Below are 19,951 nucleotides of genomic sequence, written 5' to 3' on the forward strand. Positions count from 1 at the left end.
ACACACACTCATACACACACACACACTCATACACACACACACACACACACACACATAGACATGCTCACACTCACTCATAGACTGACACACACATAGACATCCACACTACACACACACACACACCTTTGCTAACACACACACACACACACAGGTATTTAGGTGCTCAGTGTCCTCATGTGGCTAGGATCCTCCACTAAGCACTTACCACCTTTGCTAACCTCCTCGAGGGAAATCCTGCTCACCGAGTGGAAGTTCCCCTTGAAGCACATTCCGCTTCACTCGTCCCGTTTCTACCGGTGCAATGCATTGTGGGAACTCCTCACCAAATATGTTTGACTTTACGTGCAGCAAATTAAAAATGTCTAAATTGTAAAATGTCCTTAAAAATAAGAGAAAATATGAGAAGTCAAGTCCAGATGACTTTAAAGAATCTAATCCTCATAATTCCTCTGAAACATTTATTAATATAAATTTGATTTTTTGATATTCATGTTTTTATATGTTCCCTTCCGGAGAAACAAACCAGATGTTTTTTTCTTTGATGTTTCTGCTTGTGACCACTCGTAAAATAACCCAACATCAATGAATCCATTCACTAATAGATTATTAAAGTCGTGGATACAAAAGAGAAATGAAGTGGAAAAAAATCTGTTTGTTATGCCGCTTCTTCGCGAGGTTCAATAAAACCAGATTATGCATTTGTTTTTTTACTAAATTAAAAATAAATAAACCCTCATTGAACTTGCAGCGCTCGCGTCCTCGGGACGTCTCCTCCGGGGAGAGAAACGGGAAACGGATCTCGTAGAAACACGGGAGACGATGTGGGATTAGAAAGAGAAAAGAAAAAGAAAGGTGAGGCTCCCCGAAGTAAAAAAAGAAAAGAAAAAGAAGGTAAACAGATCGAGTCTAAACTCAATCCGGCTTGATTAGAGCGAGACGATTACTGGAGCTGGAAGCGGCGTGGCGAAGCTTTTCTGGGATATAAAATCAAAAAGAAGATAAAAGGAATGAATTACATTCGATAAACTCAAATCCAGATAGAATTGGAGCTGGCTGCCGTGAGAGCGCCTCGGGATCCGATATACTGTATTTATATATATATATATATATATATATATATATATATGTATATATATATGGAGATATATATATATTTAAAAAAATCTATTTTGATATATATATATTATATATATATATATATATATGTATAAACAATTTTTTAAAATATATATCACCATATATAGAGAAAATCTATATACAGTATGTATAAGATATAGATATTTAAAAAAAATGATATATACAGTATATACATAAATAGAAAATATATATACATATATAAAATATGAAAAATTAACATAATATATATAATTAAAAATTGATATGTATAATATAAGTATATATATTTAAAGAAATGTTATATTTCTAACATATATATATGAAATATATATAAAAAGAAAATATATATAAATCTATAAAATCTCTATATAGAAAAATCTCTCAATAAAAAATCTCTATATGTATAACAAAATAATATATATATATATATATATTAGGGCTGGGCAACGATTTTTTTTTTATTATCGCGATTAATCGCATGATTTCCCTGATTAATCACGATTAATCGCATTTGTATACGCAAAATCCAATAATTAATTCAAAAGTAGTGTATAGCGCACTTCTATTTTAAATGTTGCTGAGATTAAACATCTCTTGTTCTGCCTGTTTTGTGATATACATGCCTAAAAGGTGCCTAATATTTCTAGACTGAAATAATATCGGCATTATAATTATTATAACTATGAGGATTTTTTTAGTTGCCTATTTTGTGGAGCCCCTTAGTGCGCTATGGGAGCGGCGGCGCTGATAGTAGTGTACAGCATGCCGCACAAACAACAATGAACTAGTGGAGGCGGCAAGGTGCTCCGTGTTGCCAGATTGGAGATGGTGAAGTATCGTACCAAAGGCTCAAAATGGTCGTATTTGGAGGATAATTATCGTGTATCTGGCAACCCTGAGATCGATCGACCAATGACTGTTCTCTATTCTGTCAGCTCACGCAAGAAGGTGGAACATAAGGGAGATACCATTTCCAAAACTTGTAAGGGGTAAATACTAGTTTATGAAAACCCAGAGAAACACAAATATCCGACGAAGCAAAATCCCGACGTTTTTGGAATCCCTGCCGGACGCATTTTTTAGGTCTCAAAAGCAGGACATGTCCGGGGAAAACCGGACGTCTGGTCACCCTAACTAACCGGCCTGCAGTAGCTCTCCACTTCGCTGTGGCGTTGGTGAGCTTCTCTTGGTTGATCTCCTCCCTGCAGCGTCGTCTGCCGAAGCCTCGCTCCACTGTGTGTTTGGTTGTATGATTTGCTGGCATCAACGGTGTGTTTAGCATTTAAATGATATTTAAGACTGGAAGTACTCCGGTGATAAGACGATTCATCTTGGCAGTGGTTACATATCACTTTGTTTCTGTCGACTCCGCCTTCTTTCAGAACTTTAAATTGAAAATGGCCATTTAAAATCTCCGTACTCTTCTCCGTGTTTGTCAAACCGCGAATGACTTTCTTTTCCGGTTCCGCAGCAATCAGTAGCAGACTTTTACAAAATAAAAGCCTGTGAGCAACACACTTTTACAATAATAAAATAAATAATAAAACCTGCGTTAACTCGGGATAAAATAATTGTCGGCGTTAATTAATTGATGCGTTAACGCAAGATTAACGCGTTAACGTGCCCACCCCTAATATATATATATGCACAAAATATATATCTAAAAAATAAATATATATATATATATTACATATACACGCTCCGGGCCTGAAACCACGCTTGGACCTGGTTAATTTGGAATCAAATGCAGCTTATAGTCACTGTGCATATGATTTTGATTGTACATGACCAGCTCCACCAAAGCAGAATAAAGAAAAATACTCTCAAGACTTTCTTTTCTCTTTACCAAAAGAGAGATAAAAACATTGTATTATTATTGAATTTTCTTCACTGAGAATTGCTGCGGTGTTCCTCTATATATTTCGTATCATAAGAAACTTTTTGGTGTGCATTTGCCAGCTCCAGGTTTCACAGCTCCGTCGCTCATGTTTCGTCTCTGACATCCGTACCTGTCCGTCAACACGCGGCGTCGCAGAGGAGTGATGGTGTTACACGTCGAGGGAAAGTAATTGGCATCTACTTGTGCATGAAAATGCCTGCGAATAATCATTGAATTATTCATTTTAATATGTTAAGTATTTCTATGTCAATGCCTTTAAGGCTCCCTCAGTGGAAAGTTACGTAACTGAAGTGATGAGCAGATAAGGAGGACTGTGAAAAAGGATCATAGCGCATATAAATATTATTTTTGTATCAACTGCTCAAACGGAGCCTGAAAGGAATCAAACAAAAATCATTTTTAACATTCCTGATGAACCTAGAAGTCGAAATTCACACATAAAAGGCATAAACTCTAGAACTCAAAAAAGAGTGGGATGTGCAGAATATCTGCATTTATTGCTCATGTGTAAAATTGTTTTACACTTCTTCAATGTCATCTATCCAAATGATAAAGTACTCAAATGGAAATTGCTTTCCACTTAATTATTTTTAGCAGATGCATCCGAGGCTCTCATTGTTGGATGGGACTCGTTTCCAAATTATAATTTTTTATGATCAGATTGGAATTTTTTATTGAACTCATTTGGAACAGTTAGTTATTAGTTTGCTTCCTGGCTTTATTACATTTTTTTTACTTAACAGAATAATTTGTTACGTGAACTTAAATATGGAAACGGTTGTTAGAGCGTGTATTCGCATGAGAAGAACTATTCTTCAACAATGATTCCACACCAGCGCTGCAATAATAAACCAAAGAAACAGTTAGCACATGCAATAAAACACATTAATAAAAACACGCCTCCTTACCAATACACATCCCATTGCCTCTAAAAGAAAAAGATAAATAACTTTAATAACATAAATGATCTTTAATGACGTCTATAATCATAATAACATCCCAGATACAAGAGGGCTGATCATTGAATGTTTCCGGTATCACGAATAAGACACACAAAAAAACATTTATTAGATTTCAAGTACAAAGTAATACTCATAAAATACTCGTTAAATTAAACGTACAATCACGTCAGTTTTATCCATTATTTATCACATTTGCATTGCTTGGAATTGTTGATATGTTATGAAATCTCAATCGTCAATAGATATCCTGGATATGTCCCTCAACCCCCCAATAAACAATTACAGAAGATTAAGTGCCAGACATCCCTTGACATGCATGCAAATTAATATCAATATTAATATCCCCCCGCCGTCTGCGATTGTTTTTAACACCAGTTGGTAAACATGGCCGACTTTAGTTGCAGATGTTTCATTGGTGGTCACGGTCGGCTAGAGGGATATATTAACTCTCCGACAGACCCTCTTATTAAAACTATGTATCCCCCCCCCCCCCCCCCTCTCGTAATGTCATAATTAATCCAGCCTGAAATTGGAAGAAGCACATAAACCCGCCGTCTGGCTGTAATCTGCGTGACGGCAAATGAAAAAAACTCCTGTGTGCCGAGGAGATGTTTGTTGGTTTCTGCGACCGCCGCCTCGTAGCATGATAAATATTAAACGTTGACACGGCGCGTGAGTAACGCCGGCGCTCGCTCTTCGGGGGGACGTGTTCTCGTCGTCCGGACCGCCGACAAACACCGACGCAATCTGGACGTCTGCCGGATGGTTCTGTAATAAGTGCGCGGCGCGTGAGGGTTTACGTTACGCTCTCTCATCAGGCCCCCTGCTGGCAGAAAGATAAACAACAAGAGCCTTGATTACTGATCGACTCCGAGTGGTTATTGGAGCGGTTATCACCTCGTTGGAAGACTTCCCTTTTCTCATCAATGATTTTTTCCCCTCTCCTTCTTCACAACTATTGTGATGTTCCGCAACTTTTGCAAATGGGAACACAAAAATGACCTTTTTGTCATGTGGGATGAAGTATTTAAAGCACTTACCTGGACCGATTGGTGGAAACATGTCATGCATATACAAGAAAATTGAGTACTACTTGTTTTTTCAAATGGTAAGGTTGGTCAACTTTAGAAACTAGGAGTACGTGAGATTTAAATAATCCTCCAATCGAAAAAAAGTAGCGTGCAGTACTTGCTTTCACCACAATCGGATAAAACTATCGAGGAACTCACAGTCGGCAACCATGACGGCTCGTCTCTTCTGGCTTCCCTCCAAAGCCACTCCCCCAAAAATATCAGGATGGGAGTGAACAACAATTCTCGTAATTCAAAGATAAATTACTTTCTTTGAAAAAACTAGCGGGCTGGGTGGTAACTTCAGAAGATCAGGGTCGCTTTGGGCTGTCATAAATTATCTTTGATGTCATCTATAGTTATTCATAATAACATCCCAGAGACTAGAGGGCTGATCATTAAATGTTTCCGGCAACACTGGCATTACGAATAAGAAAAAAAAACAGACAGTAGTTAGATTTGAAGTACAAAGTAATACTTATAAAACATCAAATTAAAAGCCTTCAAAGCCACTCCCCCTAAAAATATCCGGATGGATGGAAACAACAAAAATGGCTATTATTAGTACACGGGCAGAACAGGTGCGTCGACCGACAGGTGACCCCTCTGGTCGTTACATGGGGGCCAAATGAAATGAACCAGATTACAGTCAGAGCATTGGACTCATTGATTTCTGTAAAAATATTGTGAGGTTTCACAAAAATCCCCCTCAAAAAAAATCGTAAGAAAATTCAAGACCCCCCAACTCCTCCACGAACAAAGTAAAGAAGACTATTATACAATTTGTTCAGAAAAACTGATTTTATATTTTGTGTGTTTGGGAGTTAACCTCAAAGGGAACCATTGACCCTGTCAAGTGGCAATAATTTACGTCAAATTTAGATTTTTCAAGTCAAATCAACAACAAACACGAAGAGAAGATGCTTGCTTAAAAGAAAGGTACTTAAAGATCTCTGTAATGTTCTTGTTTCAGTAATAAGCCAAATAAGACCAATACACAGGGTCTTCCTCTGGCTGTTCCTCATCCAAGAACAATAGAGAGAGAAAAATGACATATTATTGTCTGTGTGTGTATTCTGCTGATTGGATTATGTGTATAGTTGTGTGATGAATGATTGATAGTGCTCATATTTCAGCTCTGGGTGCTGGTATTAAAATCACAGGTCTGGTTGCGGAGGAGCCTCCAGAGACTCTCGTCTCAGGGGGGGAATCCTTTAATCTGTCCTCGTCTGAACCGCCGGCTGAATTCTCCAAAAATAGCCATGAGAGTTAATGTTAGGGAGGGAGGGAGGGGGAGGGGTGCATTAGATTACTCTACCGGTTAACACACCGAGCTCCTCTGTGACTATTTTACCGCGGCTAATTGCTAAGCAGAAGTGTTAAAGTTGTATCCGTCTCTACAAATGTGTTTTTGCTCTGCTGTTTTCTAAAGGGCCAATAACCCCGTAGAATTTGCCTTTCGGTTTTTGTTTGTTCGCTTGTTTGTTTGTTATTCAGCTGGAAAGTATGAAAAGGAAAAGCGCAACCATGAGACTCAATAACTGGAGATGATGTGCGAGTGCTGACACAGAAATGCGATTTCAATCGTCCACATGGCGGCAATTTTTTTGGAAAGGCCATATTTCTCGCACTGTTAGTCCGACTGACTTGAATATGAACACGCGTCCGGCTCAATGTGCTGTACAAATATGCTTTTTGGATCTGCCGGACGACATTTTCCACTTTTTGACAACTCTTCTTAAACCGAGATCTATTGGGATCTTTATTCGATCAAACTTCCCAAGTTTCATCGTTAGATTTCAAGATATTGTGCCGGTGAACTTAAAAAAAAGGGACTTTTTTCTCGCCGCATAACTCAATGAAAGTTGAGCCAATCATTGCTGAACTTGCAGGATTCGTCCACGAGAGCCCCGGGAACAGACCCTGAAAGTTTCACTGATCCACCATCAACGGGGAACAACACAAATCTGAATGCAAAACTCCCAGGATTGGTTTTCATGACAGTTTTATTGAATCGCTCCATTGGCCATCAAACCTTTTCGGTATTTTTTTGTTTTCAGTTGAAAGATTTTCTCAAATGGTGCCAACAGACATATGAGTGCTGGTACTGTGAGTGTGCAGCTCCTGACAGGCTGCATACATTGTCAAGATGAAACAAGTGCGTGCTTGGTCTCCACTCCTTATGTAGACAGAAATAAACCAGCTGGAGTGAAAAAAAGATTTTTTTTCGGGCAATTGAGCTTCTAGCTTCTGTTGAGAGGAATAAAAAGGAGCTCGAACCCATAATTCCCACTTGCTCCCGAACAGCATGAACGATTTTAAATATACCAAAGCGCAAAAAGCAATGGAGAAGCAAATAAATAAAGATGAGAGAAGGCGATAGTCATGGCAGCACAACAACTTCACCATACCTTCGGGGAGTCTGAACACATATCGGTATTGTGATGATGTCATCGACAACAAACACAGGACCTTCAACCAGGAGACCGATGTTCGCGTCCCAAAGAGATATTTTGATGCGACGTGTCTTCTTTTTCCATACTTTTTCCATAAGTTGCATTATGTAAGATCTGCTTACATTTAGGTGTGTGCCTATTGTTCCCATGGTTACATATTCCAGTCGTATAATATGTTGGTGAATGTGATAAAAGACGGTTGAAAAGCGTAAAGCTTACTTTTTCCCCCCTTCTGTTCTAATGCAAAACAGTACAATTTGAGGTATAGTATTACAAGATGATCCCGTGGTGCATTCAAAGACCAGCATCGGTCAACGGTGGACGATGAGCTCCTCTAGCACTCTTCCTGCACTCAAAAAAACGATTCAAGCCCTTCTTAGAGGTGACACATTTAAATATTGTTTGATACATTTAAATAAATCAATTACAAAACGAAGATATTTATTTTGAATGGGTGTAACACAAAATGTATGAATACTTTCATTTATTAGATTTATTTAGGTTACACTCACAAAAACGATTCAAGCCCTTCTTCGAGGTGACACATTTAAATATTGTTTGATACATTTAAATAAATCAATTACAAAAATAGATATTTATATTTAATGGGTGGAACACAAAATGTATGAATTCTTTCATTTATTAGATTTATTTAGGTTAGATGGTGTGCATATCAACTCAAAATAAATGTGTTTCATTGAGGTCTACCCTTTGCGCATGCGCCAGCTGAAAATCAGTTGTTTACAAGGTGAAGACACTTTCATGGCTGTACGGTGGTGTAGTGGCTAGCACCGTCGCCTCAAAGCCATGAGGTCCGTGGGTTCAATTCCCAGTCAGGGCGTTCCTTCTGTGTGGAGTTTGCATATTTTCTTAGTTAGTTAGTTTATATTTTGAGTTGGACAAACACAAATTAATTTAATTTAATGAATATCGTTATTTTATTTTAGATGTATTTGATACAAATGAGTTGGACTAACTTAATTACATTGTATTGCACTGATGTGCTAAATTTGAGTTGGAGTTGCATATAATTATTGGATGGAAAACCTGCCAACAATTTAATTGAGTTCATCCAATGAGTCATTTCTATGAGTGTGTACTGAGCCATTCGCTCTGGAGGTTGACCGCCAGCTTCCTCCTTTTGGCCTCGGCAGATCCATCCGCACCGCACCGCGACTTCAAGGGCAAGGGAATATTTAACCTCAATAACCTTAATCCTATAAACGACACCCTCCCCCCTCCTTCAGTTTCAGGAGTTTGATGAGTTCCATGAAGACGTCCAGGGAACTGATTTCAAACCGCAGGATGTCTAAAAAATGAAAGATTGCGCGACCCCTCCTCCGGTGACGCCATTTCTGATATCGTAAGCCCTTTTTCTGTCGGGGGCCTCCTGGTCCCTCTTCATCACATTCAGAGGTCACGTGAGGTCATCCAGCTGTTGCCCTGTGTTTGTGAGGAGCAGCTGGTGCAGGAATACTCCAGGCTTCGTGGCGTACACGTTTCTGTGTCAGTTGGCCTCAAATTACGAGACTTATTTATTTCACACCCGAGGGCCCGTTCCCATTGGGTGTTGAGTAATAATGCGGACGGGGAGGAATCTCTCACCAGCCGTCTCCTCTGTTGCACGAACCTGCAATAAATTCCCCCGCCAACGCCATATGGCGGCGAGTTACGCGGGCGCGGGACTCGGTGCGCCGTGTTATTTATTCATCTGCCAGATGTTGCTTTTCTATTAGTGATGTATGTGTTATTGTGTGTGATCCGCTGCTGGGATCCTCGAGGAAAAGTCGAGCGGGGTCTTTTTTTTAAATTTTGGTGGTTGTTTTTTTGGAAAAGGGCCCAGACGGAGGAGGAAGGAATAATTACAGCTTGTAAACCGGTGAGAACCGGTTCTCTCATGAGGAGTGATTAATGTAAAGTGAAAGATTTTGTGCTCAACCAGCAAGTATTTATAGTATGGAATTATTCAGCTATATTCATATATGTATGATGTCATTCATAGCGCCGCATTGCATCATGGGATGGAAGCTGTGTTGGTGTTTTCTGGGGTTGTGGTTATTCATAACTATAGAATTTTTAATCAGGTTTATTTGTCATGATGCGTATGAATAAAAAAGTTAAACCATCAAATGAACGTAAAATGTTTTCTAGAAATATGTATTCATTAAATAATAATTACAGCTAGTAAACCGGTGAGAACCGGTTCTCTCATGAGGAGTGATGAATGTAAAGTGAAAGATTTGGTGCTCAACCAGCAAGTATTTATAGTATGGAATTATTCAGCTATATTCATATATATGATGTCTTTCAGAGCGCCGCATTGCATCATGGGAAGTAAGCGTTTGTAATCAGGTTTACTCGTCAAGATGCGTATACTTTTAATAGTTTGTATTACTTACTTTTAATGTGCTGTAGCTTCACATTGTGTTTATTGTGTGTTATTCTCACCACATATACTGTTGTCTTGTATCTTATACTTTTTTTATTGCTTTATGTTTATTATGGTCTGTCAAAGAAGTACAGATGCAAATTAACTGGTACAGTGCATCACATGGTGACACAAAATACACAAAATATATACAATACTGGACATCTTTCAATGAATCTATTATTAATTGAAAAGGTAACCTTGGATTTATGCATCCGGTGCATTTATTTTGAAGGCTTGGTGTCGATCATGAACCTCCATGTTCATCAAATATCAAAATGATCTCTCTCATCATAGTGCCCGTCGAACAGTGAAATTGGTTTATTCATCACATCGGTCTTATTTTGACAGTCCCAGTGTACAAGTTCGTTGTTGATGCGTGATATTTTTTTTGTTGTTTTCCCCGTCTGCTCCCTGCAGAAGGGAAGGTCGATTATTTAGAAATTAAACTTTTAGAAGATCCACGGGGGGGTCATCGCAGTCATCACATGTATGGGCATTATGGGAAATGCATGGCCTGGAGTCTATTGTATGAGCAGGGGGTGGGGTGGGGGGGGGTAGTAAGTAACACATTCAGATATATTTAATATCAAACGCCCCCCAGAGGAGCTATTGCTGTCCTCGAGTCGGTCAACAAGGAGGTTATATTAAATTAAAATATTTACTTATATTGGTGTCAGGCAGTGAAACCGAACACGTGGTGACCCTCATCTCTCATCGTGGCCATTAAAGTATTCTTGTTGCATCCCTCTCTTCTTTGTTTTAATAATTGGATGGACTTCAATGGTGTCCGACTCATTTTCACCGTGGGCCACATCAGCATCAAGGCCGCCTCTTAAAGGGCCGGGAGTAACTGTATAACTACTCCAACATATTGTTAAATAACTCTCTTTGCATTTGATTATTGTTTATTTGAGTGTACACATATTGTACATAAGAAAATGTCTCTTACATTATAATATGAATCCATTTCATTTGAAACCTTCAAAATAAAAGCGCAGGATATTTGTCTTCAAGTTCTTTAAGAAAAGGGGATCACGTGTCTTTCAAGCCGTCAGGGGCCACATGAAATGATGTGAGGGGCCGGATTCAGCCCGCGGGCCATGTGTTTGACACCTGTGGACTACATGGATTATTTCAATTGGACATACGGGTGCATACCTCTGGTCAAAAGACATCTCCGGATCAAACCAGCCTCTACTAAATGTGGTTGATAGAAAGGAATAGAAGTTCATCCCAGGGACAGCTCGAGTTATCTCCCCTTTCACAATAGTGCTTTTAAGCCCGTGTGAAACTCCTCTTTTTGACATCTAACGGCGAGACCCTCTCAACCCTCTCGTTCTCTCGACAGACAAAGCTACGATGGGCTGGAACAGAGGCTGAAGGAGGTCTTCGGTGAACGGAGCAGCATCCTGCACCAGCTCTCCAAGACGTCAAAGGAGCTGGACAGCATCAAAGGAAACCTTCAGGTTTGAAATGCATCGATTCTGTTTGAGGGGTTCCAGCGACGCTGGAAGGCTCAGTGAGGGGGGGGGGGGAGGTCATCACCTCGCTGTTATGTTCAAAGCTCCGGCTCTCGATGAGTAGGAAACATGTGGGAATATTTGTGAGCAAATTGACCAAAATGCATGCTAATTGTTATACTGCCATGCCCCCCCCCCCCCTTTTTCGCTGTCCATCGATGTTTGGCCAAACAGGAAGTTAACTTTAATTTAACGGCACACGCATGTTTGCAAGATTGCCAGAGAGTTAAAAAAAACCAGTGCGGCTCCCTCAAGAGTTTTTAGAAATGAAAAATATTGTCGGCGCCGGATGTTTGTATCCCCTCCCCCCCCCTCCCCTCCTCCAACCCACCCCACCCCCGACTGTGCATACATACTGTATGTCCGCTGGCCTTTTTCAACTTCACTTTGCCCCAATTAAATTTGGCCTGAAACCAAAGATGCGATTTGTTTACCCCGACTCGGAGAGCGCGGCAGATTCTGCTCTCGGTGCACGGTAACGAGGATTATTATCCCCGGTGCAAACACAAGTATCTGTTGGTCATGTGATCACACTGGTCTGGGACATTTTATTGAGTAATGTACTATAGTAAATAAAGCATGTATCAGCATTTCACCAAACAGATATCTCCGTGCCAGATACGTACTTTCCACCAATCGGAGTATGGAACTTGGCCAGGATGAGAAATGAAAACAATCTCAATTATACATCCAGATATGTGAATCATTTAGCGTGTTTCAGTCTCATTAGTGTACGCACCAACGACCCTGCAGAATGCGCCTCTCTCTTGAACGTTTAGATCACGGTCCACGCGTCAAAGATTCATATAAATAGAAAACTGAGGATGCAATACATCGCAATGCTTCCTCAGTTTGTTTTATTTTACTACACATGGCTACCTTTTCATAAATTAATACAACTCCCTTTCAAATATTAGACTGTAAATAACCCCGTTAAAGGTTGAATGTTGTATTGATTGCCTGCTTTTCTATCTGCCTCACTGGTTCTGATGTATGCCTTTTATATTGTATTGTTTGAATAATTTATAGACGTTTTAATCTACTGAAGAGCTAGATGGGACTTTTATTCTGAAAAGTTAAAAGGAAGCGCACATTTGTTTTAAGTTAAAATATGAACTTGACGGTACGGCTCCGTTTGTTATCTATCTTTTCAATACCAATATTTGTGTTATCTACCTCATAAACATCCCAAAAAATAAACTATTTCCTTCTGCAGTGTATTATAAGTGTGTGTTATAATACCTCGCCACTATTCACCTCCATGCCGGGGTAAACATGAAGTATTATACTACTCTTTAATAATAAGCGGTCGGGCTTAAGATATTCCTCTATAATGTTTCTCTAGATTAAAAAAAGAAGCTTTATATGTCAAATTTATTCACAAGGCTGCAGGTGTTGCGTTATCTCACCCACACGTCGAGATTTCTTACAAAATTAACACTTTCCAGTCAAAGCTGTACTCGTGGAGGCCGAACATTTATGTTTTTTCTTTTTCTTACAGTTTCTTTGTAAACATCACAATAGAATAAGAAAAGGAAAGTCTTTTGCGTGGTGGTGATAATCGCTCCGATAACCACAGGTAGTCGTTCAGTAATCAAGGTTATTGTTGTTGTTTTTAGTCAACACAGGTGTCTTTGTCTCCGGAGAACATCGGTCCACCCGACCTCCGGTAGATTCTGCATTTCTTCCCAAAGCTAGAAAGTGATGTCAGGCTACTGGATGTTGCCAGGCTTCTGGACACTTTTTGTGGGCCAATAGAATCGTCGGAAAATCACCCCCCCAAAAAAAGGTAGATGAAAACAAGATGTGCAAGATATGTCTCGTGGACTCTCATCATCCCCGGGGGGCGGGCTTTGATGTCTATTCCCTGCCGCCTGGCATCCATTTTCGCCCCCCGGGCCTCTGAGCCGACCTCTGAGACGGAGGTCGATTTAGAATACTGTGCTGTGGAACAACTCCATTCTTCAGGAGGAATACACATCATCTGCATCAAGATATCTATGAATCACGAAGGTTTAAAAGAGAATGGAGTCGACGGAGACACGCAGTTGGTATTCCTGGAAAGATTAGACGGAGCAAGTGTTCACAGTTTCTAACGAGGACCCCCGTAGGTGGCGGTCAGACAAGCTCGGGACCGATCAGCGTGATGGGGAATTTATTCTTGGCAACGCCTCTCGGGCTTAGATCTCGTGAAGAAGTCGTTGAAGAATAGAAGTTGTTCTTTTTTAGTTGCCCCGCACCTAACTGTGGATTTTTGGCAAGATAATGGCAAGCGATGAGTTAAAAGTAGCTGTTTTGTTGTTTAAATAAATAATTTCCTTGTGGGCCAGATGCTTCAGATTTATATTCTACTTATCACATGAAAAACAATAACACCAGGACAGTGATATATGGGAAGGACAGATCTGGTGGACATGATGTCCACTTAGGTTTGACGTGCTAATGTAGGATCTGTAAATTATCATCATATTGACTTTGATATGATGTAACGACGGTGGCTTCAAGAGTTCATTTTATTATGTGTGCAAGAGTGGGCCAAGTTCTGTGGGTTGTTTTATGGCACAATGTAATTGAGGATAAGTGTATCAAATCACACAAACATCTCAAGTTATTATTATTTACCATGTATATACCCAAAATAAAATAATAATATACATATTCATATATATATTATAAAAAGCTTTATATATATATAAATATATATAAATACATATTTATTCATATTTAAAATGTATAAATAAATACTTATAAAATATATCAATAAATATATATTTGTACATAAAATATAAATACATACATTTTGTATTCATCTATAAATATGTATATCAATATTTATTTGTATACCTTGGAAAATAGCAGAAAGGTGTATTTGATGATTTCTGGCATCCAAATGTTAAAATGAAAGTGCATCCAAACAGTAAGCCATGTTTTCAGATGACATCATCCTATTTATCGGGGACATGAGTAGAAAAGTGGTCACTCGACTCGCAATGCCATAACACATGATACAATTATTGATTTCAAGGGGATATCTCGGCAGAGGGAAGGCATCAATTGGTGTAATTCTGCAAATAAAACCTCCAAGTCGTTTTATTTTTTTAACTTCACAGCTGTAAAGTGAATATAACTTCTTTATCCCCAAGACCTCATTTTGTCGCCTTCCTCTCTTTTTTCTCTTATTTCTGTTCAACATAAAATGAACACGAGGTGAATTGAGGGACTCCTCCTGAGAGTTTCTTTCCATAACTGAGGTATTAATTGCCACAGATTTCCCCCTTGAAGCACAATTTAAAGAGACACTTTCTCTCGCTCTGATTCCACGTGTTCTTAGAAGTCTGGAGGTTTCTGTTCTTGAGAGATATAAAGAATCTCGGAGGGCTTGTAAGGCAATCAGAGCCCTAACTAATCCATAATTACCCATCAGGCAGGTGGTTCGGCTGCAGTGGAACCCAATCTGTACCCTCGTTAGGCTCCTCAGAACACATCTATCACCTGAATGTTACGGGCTTCGTTGTCTTTTGGGGGGGAGCATCAACACCAGTTTACGTCTGGTCCATCAGACAATAATATTCACTTAAGTTATCTCAGGATTTTGTGGCTTCCGACATTGCTCCTCATCGTTTTGAAACCAAGGAGGTGTACGTGTTTTGACAACAGGGAGGTGTACGGAAATGTAAAGTTTCCATTCCACGTAAAGGCCAAACGTAATGTTCGTCGTTTCCGTGGCACGTGAACGGCAAACGTCACGGTTGTCGTTTCCGTGCCACGTAAAGAGTAAATGTCACGTTTTCCATTTACGTGCCACGTAAACGACGAACTTCACGTTTGCCGTTTCCGTGCCACGTAAAGGGTAAACGTCACGTTAGTCGTTTAAGTGGCACGTAAACGGCACATGTGAATTTCGACGTTTCCGTGCCACGGATGTGAGCTTTTCTCTTCCCTCTTTATTTATCCGGGGATGCTTTGTGACGTTTGCAACCACTGACTCACATCACTTGCCCACTTGATTCATAATTCAGCGTGCGGTGTTGTTATCTGTGCGCAGGGGCATCTCTTTGAAAATAATTCTCACTTTTTGAGTTTTCTCTGCTTTCTTTTTAGTCGCTGAAGAACGATGACTCGGTGGCCAAGAAGGATGTGCAGAGGATCCTGGAGCTCAGCCACAAGCAGAGGTAAAGCCCAGCGTCGTGTTCATGACTTTCATGACCGAGTGCGCATGCTGTTCATAAAAGAAAATTAATAAATTGTAGGTGAGCAATTTATAAGAAGCAGAATCAATTATGGCTGATGAATGAGTCAGATCTAAGGACTTGCTGGTGTTCACAGTCACCCCCATCAATTAAGTGTGATGTGATTTAATTACAAGTAATGCACATTAAAGCCCCTTCAAGCCTTCTCGGTGAAGTTGTAAAGTTGGAGCAACTATTTCTGGCATGCCATAAAAAATGACCCCTGAAAATGCAAGTTTCTCAATAACACCCTGTCATCGTTGTCCTTGTTTAAAAAAAGTAATATATATATATATATATATATATATATATATAATATAATAAACTCACAGGATGATTTCAATTCAGTTCATTTGTGTAGCCCATTTTCACGAATTACAAATTTGTCTCAGAGGACTTTATAATCTGTACACATAGACATCCCAGTCCCAAAATCTCACATCGGATCAGGAAAAACTCCCAAACAACCCTTCACGCTGTTACACACTGTTCAAGTTTTTATAATTTTACAACGGCCGAATGTCATTTCTGAGACTTGGAATTCAATAAATAGTCTTCACGTTACCTCAAAGTTAAAGTAAATTTACTTTGCTACTCGCCATCAGCGGGTATGATCGATCCATCGCGATTGCTGAACTCATTATTTCATTTGTTGACTTATTCTTATTGTCATCCAAAATTCTAAGATATTGGAAACTGCCAAAAAAAATAGTTTTAAAGGTGTGGACAAGCTTGTAGAGATATATTGAATACTTTAATTGACATCTGATTCAAAATAATTTGCGTGAGGTCCTTTAACTATTGTCTCACTGACTGTTAAGCGGTAGTGTTATTCCACTGTTTGCTTTACCATGGCCGTATACACGGGAGAAAGCGGATAAAACATAATCCAAATCTTAAAATCCTTCTTGTATATTCGAAAAATATGCTTATGGTGGGGGAAAAAAGCGTCCGTGATTTAGTGCTTTATCTTTTTTGCAAGAGGGAAAGTGTTTACCTAAAGTGCTTCACCGGTTAGGGTTGTCTGATTAATGGTTGTGTGTAATGAGACTTTCAATGATTAGGAGTCATTTGTGGCCTTCATGCTCTCTGAAATGTCAGCCTGATTGAAGTCCAGCCTACTGCGGACAAAATCTCGATAGCCAATCAATAGCCTATCGTCAGGCTAGAGGAGCTCTTACACACAAAAAAAAGAGAAGAAAATGGCTCCATGCTGCATAACTAGCATTTTGTGAGCCGCGATTTCTCTTTGTCAAAGTGTTATTAATCCAACTTCGGAGGGTTCCATACCTGACGAGTGTGATTACCGGCCGTCTCCATCACGGCCGGTGCAGACAGGTGATTCATTGAAAGTCATTTGTTTTTGACAACTTGATTGCTTTCTGAAAATTAATTTGCGCCACAAACTGTAATGCGACCAAAATAAGGGAAAAAACTGAAAGTTGTACACCAACATACCGGACAAATGTTTTTACATCTTGACAATGAATTTGACTTTTCGGGGTATTTTTATACAGACATCGACTTTACCACCGGCAGACCACGACAACGCCTAAAAAGCTCACATCGTCACATTCGTCGTTTCCGTGGCACGTGAACGGCAAACGTCACGTTTGTTGTTTCCGTGCCACGGATATGAGCTTTTCTTTTCCCTCTTAATTTATCCGGGGATGCCTTGTGACGTTTGCAACCACTGACTCACATCACTTGCCCACTTGATTCATAATTCAGCGTGCGGTGTTGTTATCTGTGTGCAGGGGCATCAAATGGGACAGAAATACCCATCGCATATACCGATACATTAACATTTATGTTAACCGCATGCAGAATTTAGCGCCAGTCTTCACACGGCATGCATTAAAATCAGTGTGGAGCGTTCCGAATGCTCATATGCTGCTACATAATACAACATAATGAATACGCCAGTGCCCACTATGTTTTCTTTATACATCCTCTGATGGACCGATAAGGGAAATGTGTGAATATATGTGACGTTTTCTTTTTTATGATATTTATTTACTCACATTTTGAAAGTTAAAAAAAATCTAATACCACAGAAGGAAAAATGTGACAAAACAGTTAATCAAGACAAATGTGTGACGATGTTTTTGTGCTTGAACAGTTAATCAAAAGCAATTTATAGCACGTCATCGCCTCCCTGCTTATTGCATTGTCAATAAGGTGGGATGGTTTGCATTCTTGCATCACGTATCTATACATACATCTATTGCTAAATAGTGAAGCCGAGAGTTGAGGATCAAAATATGTTTTTCCACAAGATAAAAAGAAAACATGTCCTTCTGGATTCTTGAATCTTTGAAACATGAAACACAAACTGCCTTGAGATTAAATGCACGTTTCCTGAATATATTCATGCAGCTTTCTTTATGCACTCTCAAGACATTTGTCTAAGTGCCTTTAAAACATCATGAATTATTTCATGTAGCATATGTCAATGGCTGTGAAGTAAACAGAAGTAAACCTACTTCTTCTAATATACTGTAGTAAAAAAATAAAAGTTTCTGTGCAAAATGGCCTTCAACAGTGGTGCGTTTTGAGAGAGCGGTGCGGTGGTAGAGCGGCGTGAGGCGGACGTGCTAACCGAGTGTTTCTCACTTCCCTCTGGCGTGACAGGCAGGAGATGAAGTCTCTCCAGGCCGCCTTGCAGAAGCAGCTGGACGAGGCAAACGAGAGGGCGGAGAAGCAGCAGGCCACGGTAAGACGGAGACATCCGGTGTCCTCTAACCGTCACCTGTCACACACGCCCCCACCCTCAGTGAGGCACGCTCATTACCCAGCAGCCAGCTCACTCGCCTCCTCTTCATCCCAGTTAGCGGAAACTCAAAAATGAATAAGGAGAGACATATACCTGAGAGCATGCACTTATCTACTCATTTCTCCATCTAGAGTATCTTCCATCCATCCAGCTGCTGTCAACTGATTGTAATTAAAAGTCAACCCAGCTATCTTAATCTGGCAAATTCAATTTTATGAATAACTTGGTGTCGATGATCACCATTTTCTCAAAGTTCCAACATCATGTATTCAAATGGCTGATTTTTTTGGCTTGTCATCGTTTCAAAGGAATTGCATTGCGAGGGTCCGTGTTTACTTCACGTGCATCGGGAAATTAACTGGGACACATTTGTAATGTTTACATTTACAACTGGAAAAAAAGGCTCGAGAATATAACAATAAAATAAAACAGCAAATAGAAACATTTAAGAAACTGTGATTAAAGTGATATTTCAGCATTTTGACTTGATAACTTTAATCCTTTGATAGTTGAGAAAGCTGATTATTAGTTTAGTGTTGATCGACAAATTAATCAATAAATAACTAAAACCAAACTTTGGTTTTACACAAATAATCAGATCTTAACTAAACATGTATGCAGATGACACTCTGCTCTTGAAGTGATTTTAAAGACCTAAATATGTTGTGTTTTAGGCTAAGTTACATAAAGCGTATGTTGTGCACCGACAGATATGCTAGAGAGGTTCATGTCATTTTATATTCGGCTCTCTCATTTCCAGGCTTCCTGATTGTTTTCACTGTCATCACACCTGTCTCTCATAGTCATCAGGTCATTTCCCCCTGATTACCTACCCCACCTGTGTGTTGTTACCATGTGTCTCCCCTGTCCCCTTGTCGTGTGTGTCTGGTCTTCTTCTTTTGCCATGATCAGCCATGGGTTGCTCTTGAAAGTTTTTGAGTTTTGATTCTTTTCTTGATTCTTTTCATTGTTCACTGCAAACCGAAAATAAAAAATACTTTAAAATATCTCTGTCTCCTCCGTCGCGTAATTGTGGGGTCTCCTTGGTCGTGTCTGAGGTCGTAACAGAGGCAACCCGAACAGCCAACCACAACCGCCCAAAGAGCGCACACCGCCGCTCGGCTTTTAATGACGCGAAAGGAAAAACAAAAAAAGTCAAAAGGAAAAAAAGGGGAGAGAGAAGGCCAGGCGAGGTTCCAGGAGATTGAGGGACAGAAATGCAACAACTGGTTGCCCAATGACAATTTTTTTCAATTTTCAACAGACTGCTCCCCCGGTGACGTCATCCACAAATCAATAGCTGAGCCTGTCAATCTGCAGCGACGACCTCCAGCAGACGTTTTCCCCCATTACGGCCTTTTCTTCCGGGAGAGATTTCCGGAGACTCTTCAGGGAGCCTTTCTTCTGGTACAGTGTGATCTGCATTTTCAGCTTTTTAACAGCAATTATTTGGTGCATTTTTTAGAGTGGTGCTGCATGAAGCTTGTGTCT

The 19,951-nt window shown here is 39.8% G+C and overlaps 1 protein-coding gene across 1 annotated transcript in view; it reads left to right on the forward strand.

Moving 5' to 3' along the window:
* The window catches only part of luzp2 (leucine zipper protein 2), a 197,776-nt gene that overhangs the window by 76,617 nt on the left and 101,208 nt on the right, over positions 1-19,951 (forward strand). The window contains exons 2-4 of the mRNA XM_056413689.1: positions 11,284-11,401; positions 15,557-15,627; positions 18,319-18,400. Coding sequence (XP_056269664.1) covers positions 11,284-11,401; positions 15,557-15,627; positions 18,319-18,400 — 271 coding nt within the window. The remainder of the gene's footprint in view (positions 1-11,283; positions 11,402-15,556; positions 15,628-18,318; positions 18,401-19,951) is intronic.

The sequence above is a fragment of the Pseudoliparis swirei genome, chromosome 4 (assembly GCF_029220125.1).
Source record: "Pseudoliparis swirei isolate HS2019 ecotype Mariana Trench chromosome 4, NWPU_hadal_v1, whole genome shotgun sequence".
Taxonomy (NCBI): domain Eukaryota; kingdom Metazoa; phylum Chordata; class Actinopteri; order Perciformes; family Liparidae; genus Pseudoliparis; species Pseudoliparis swirei.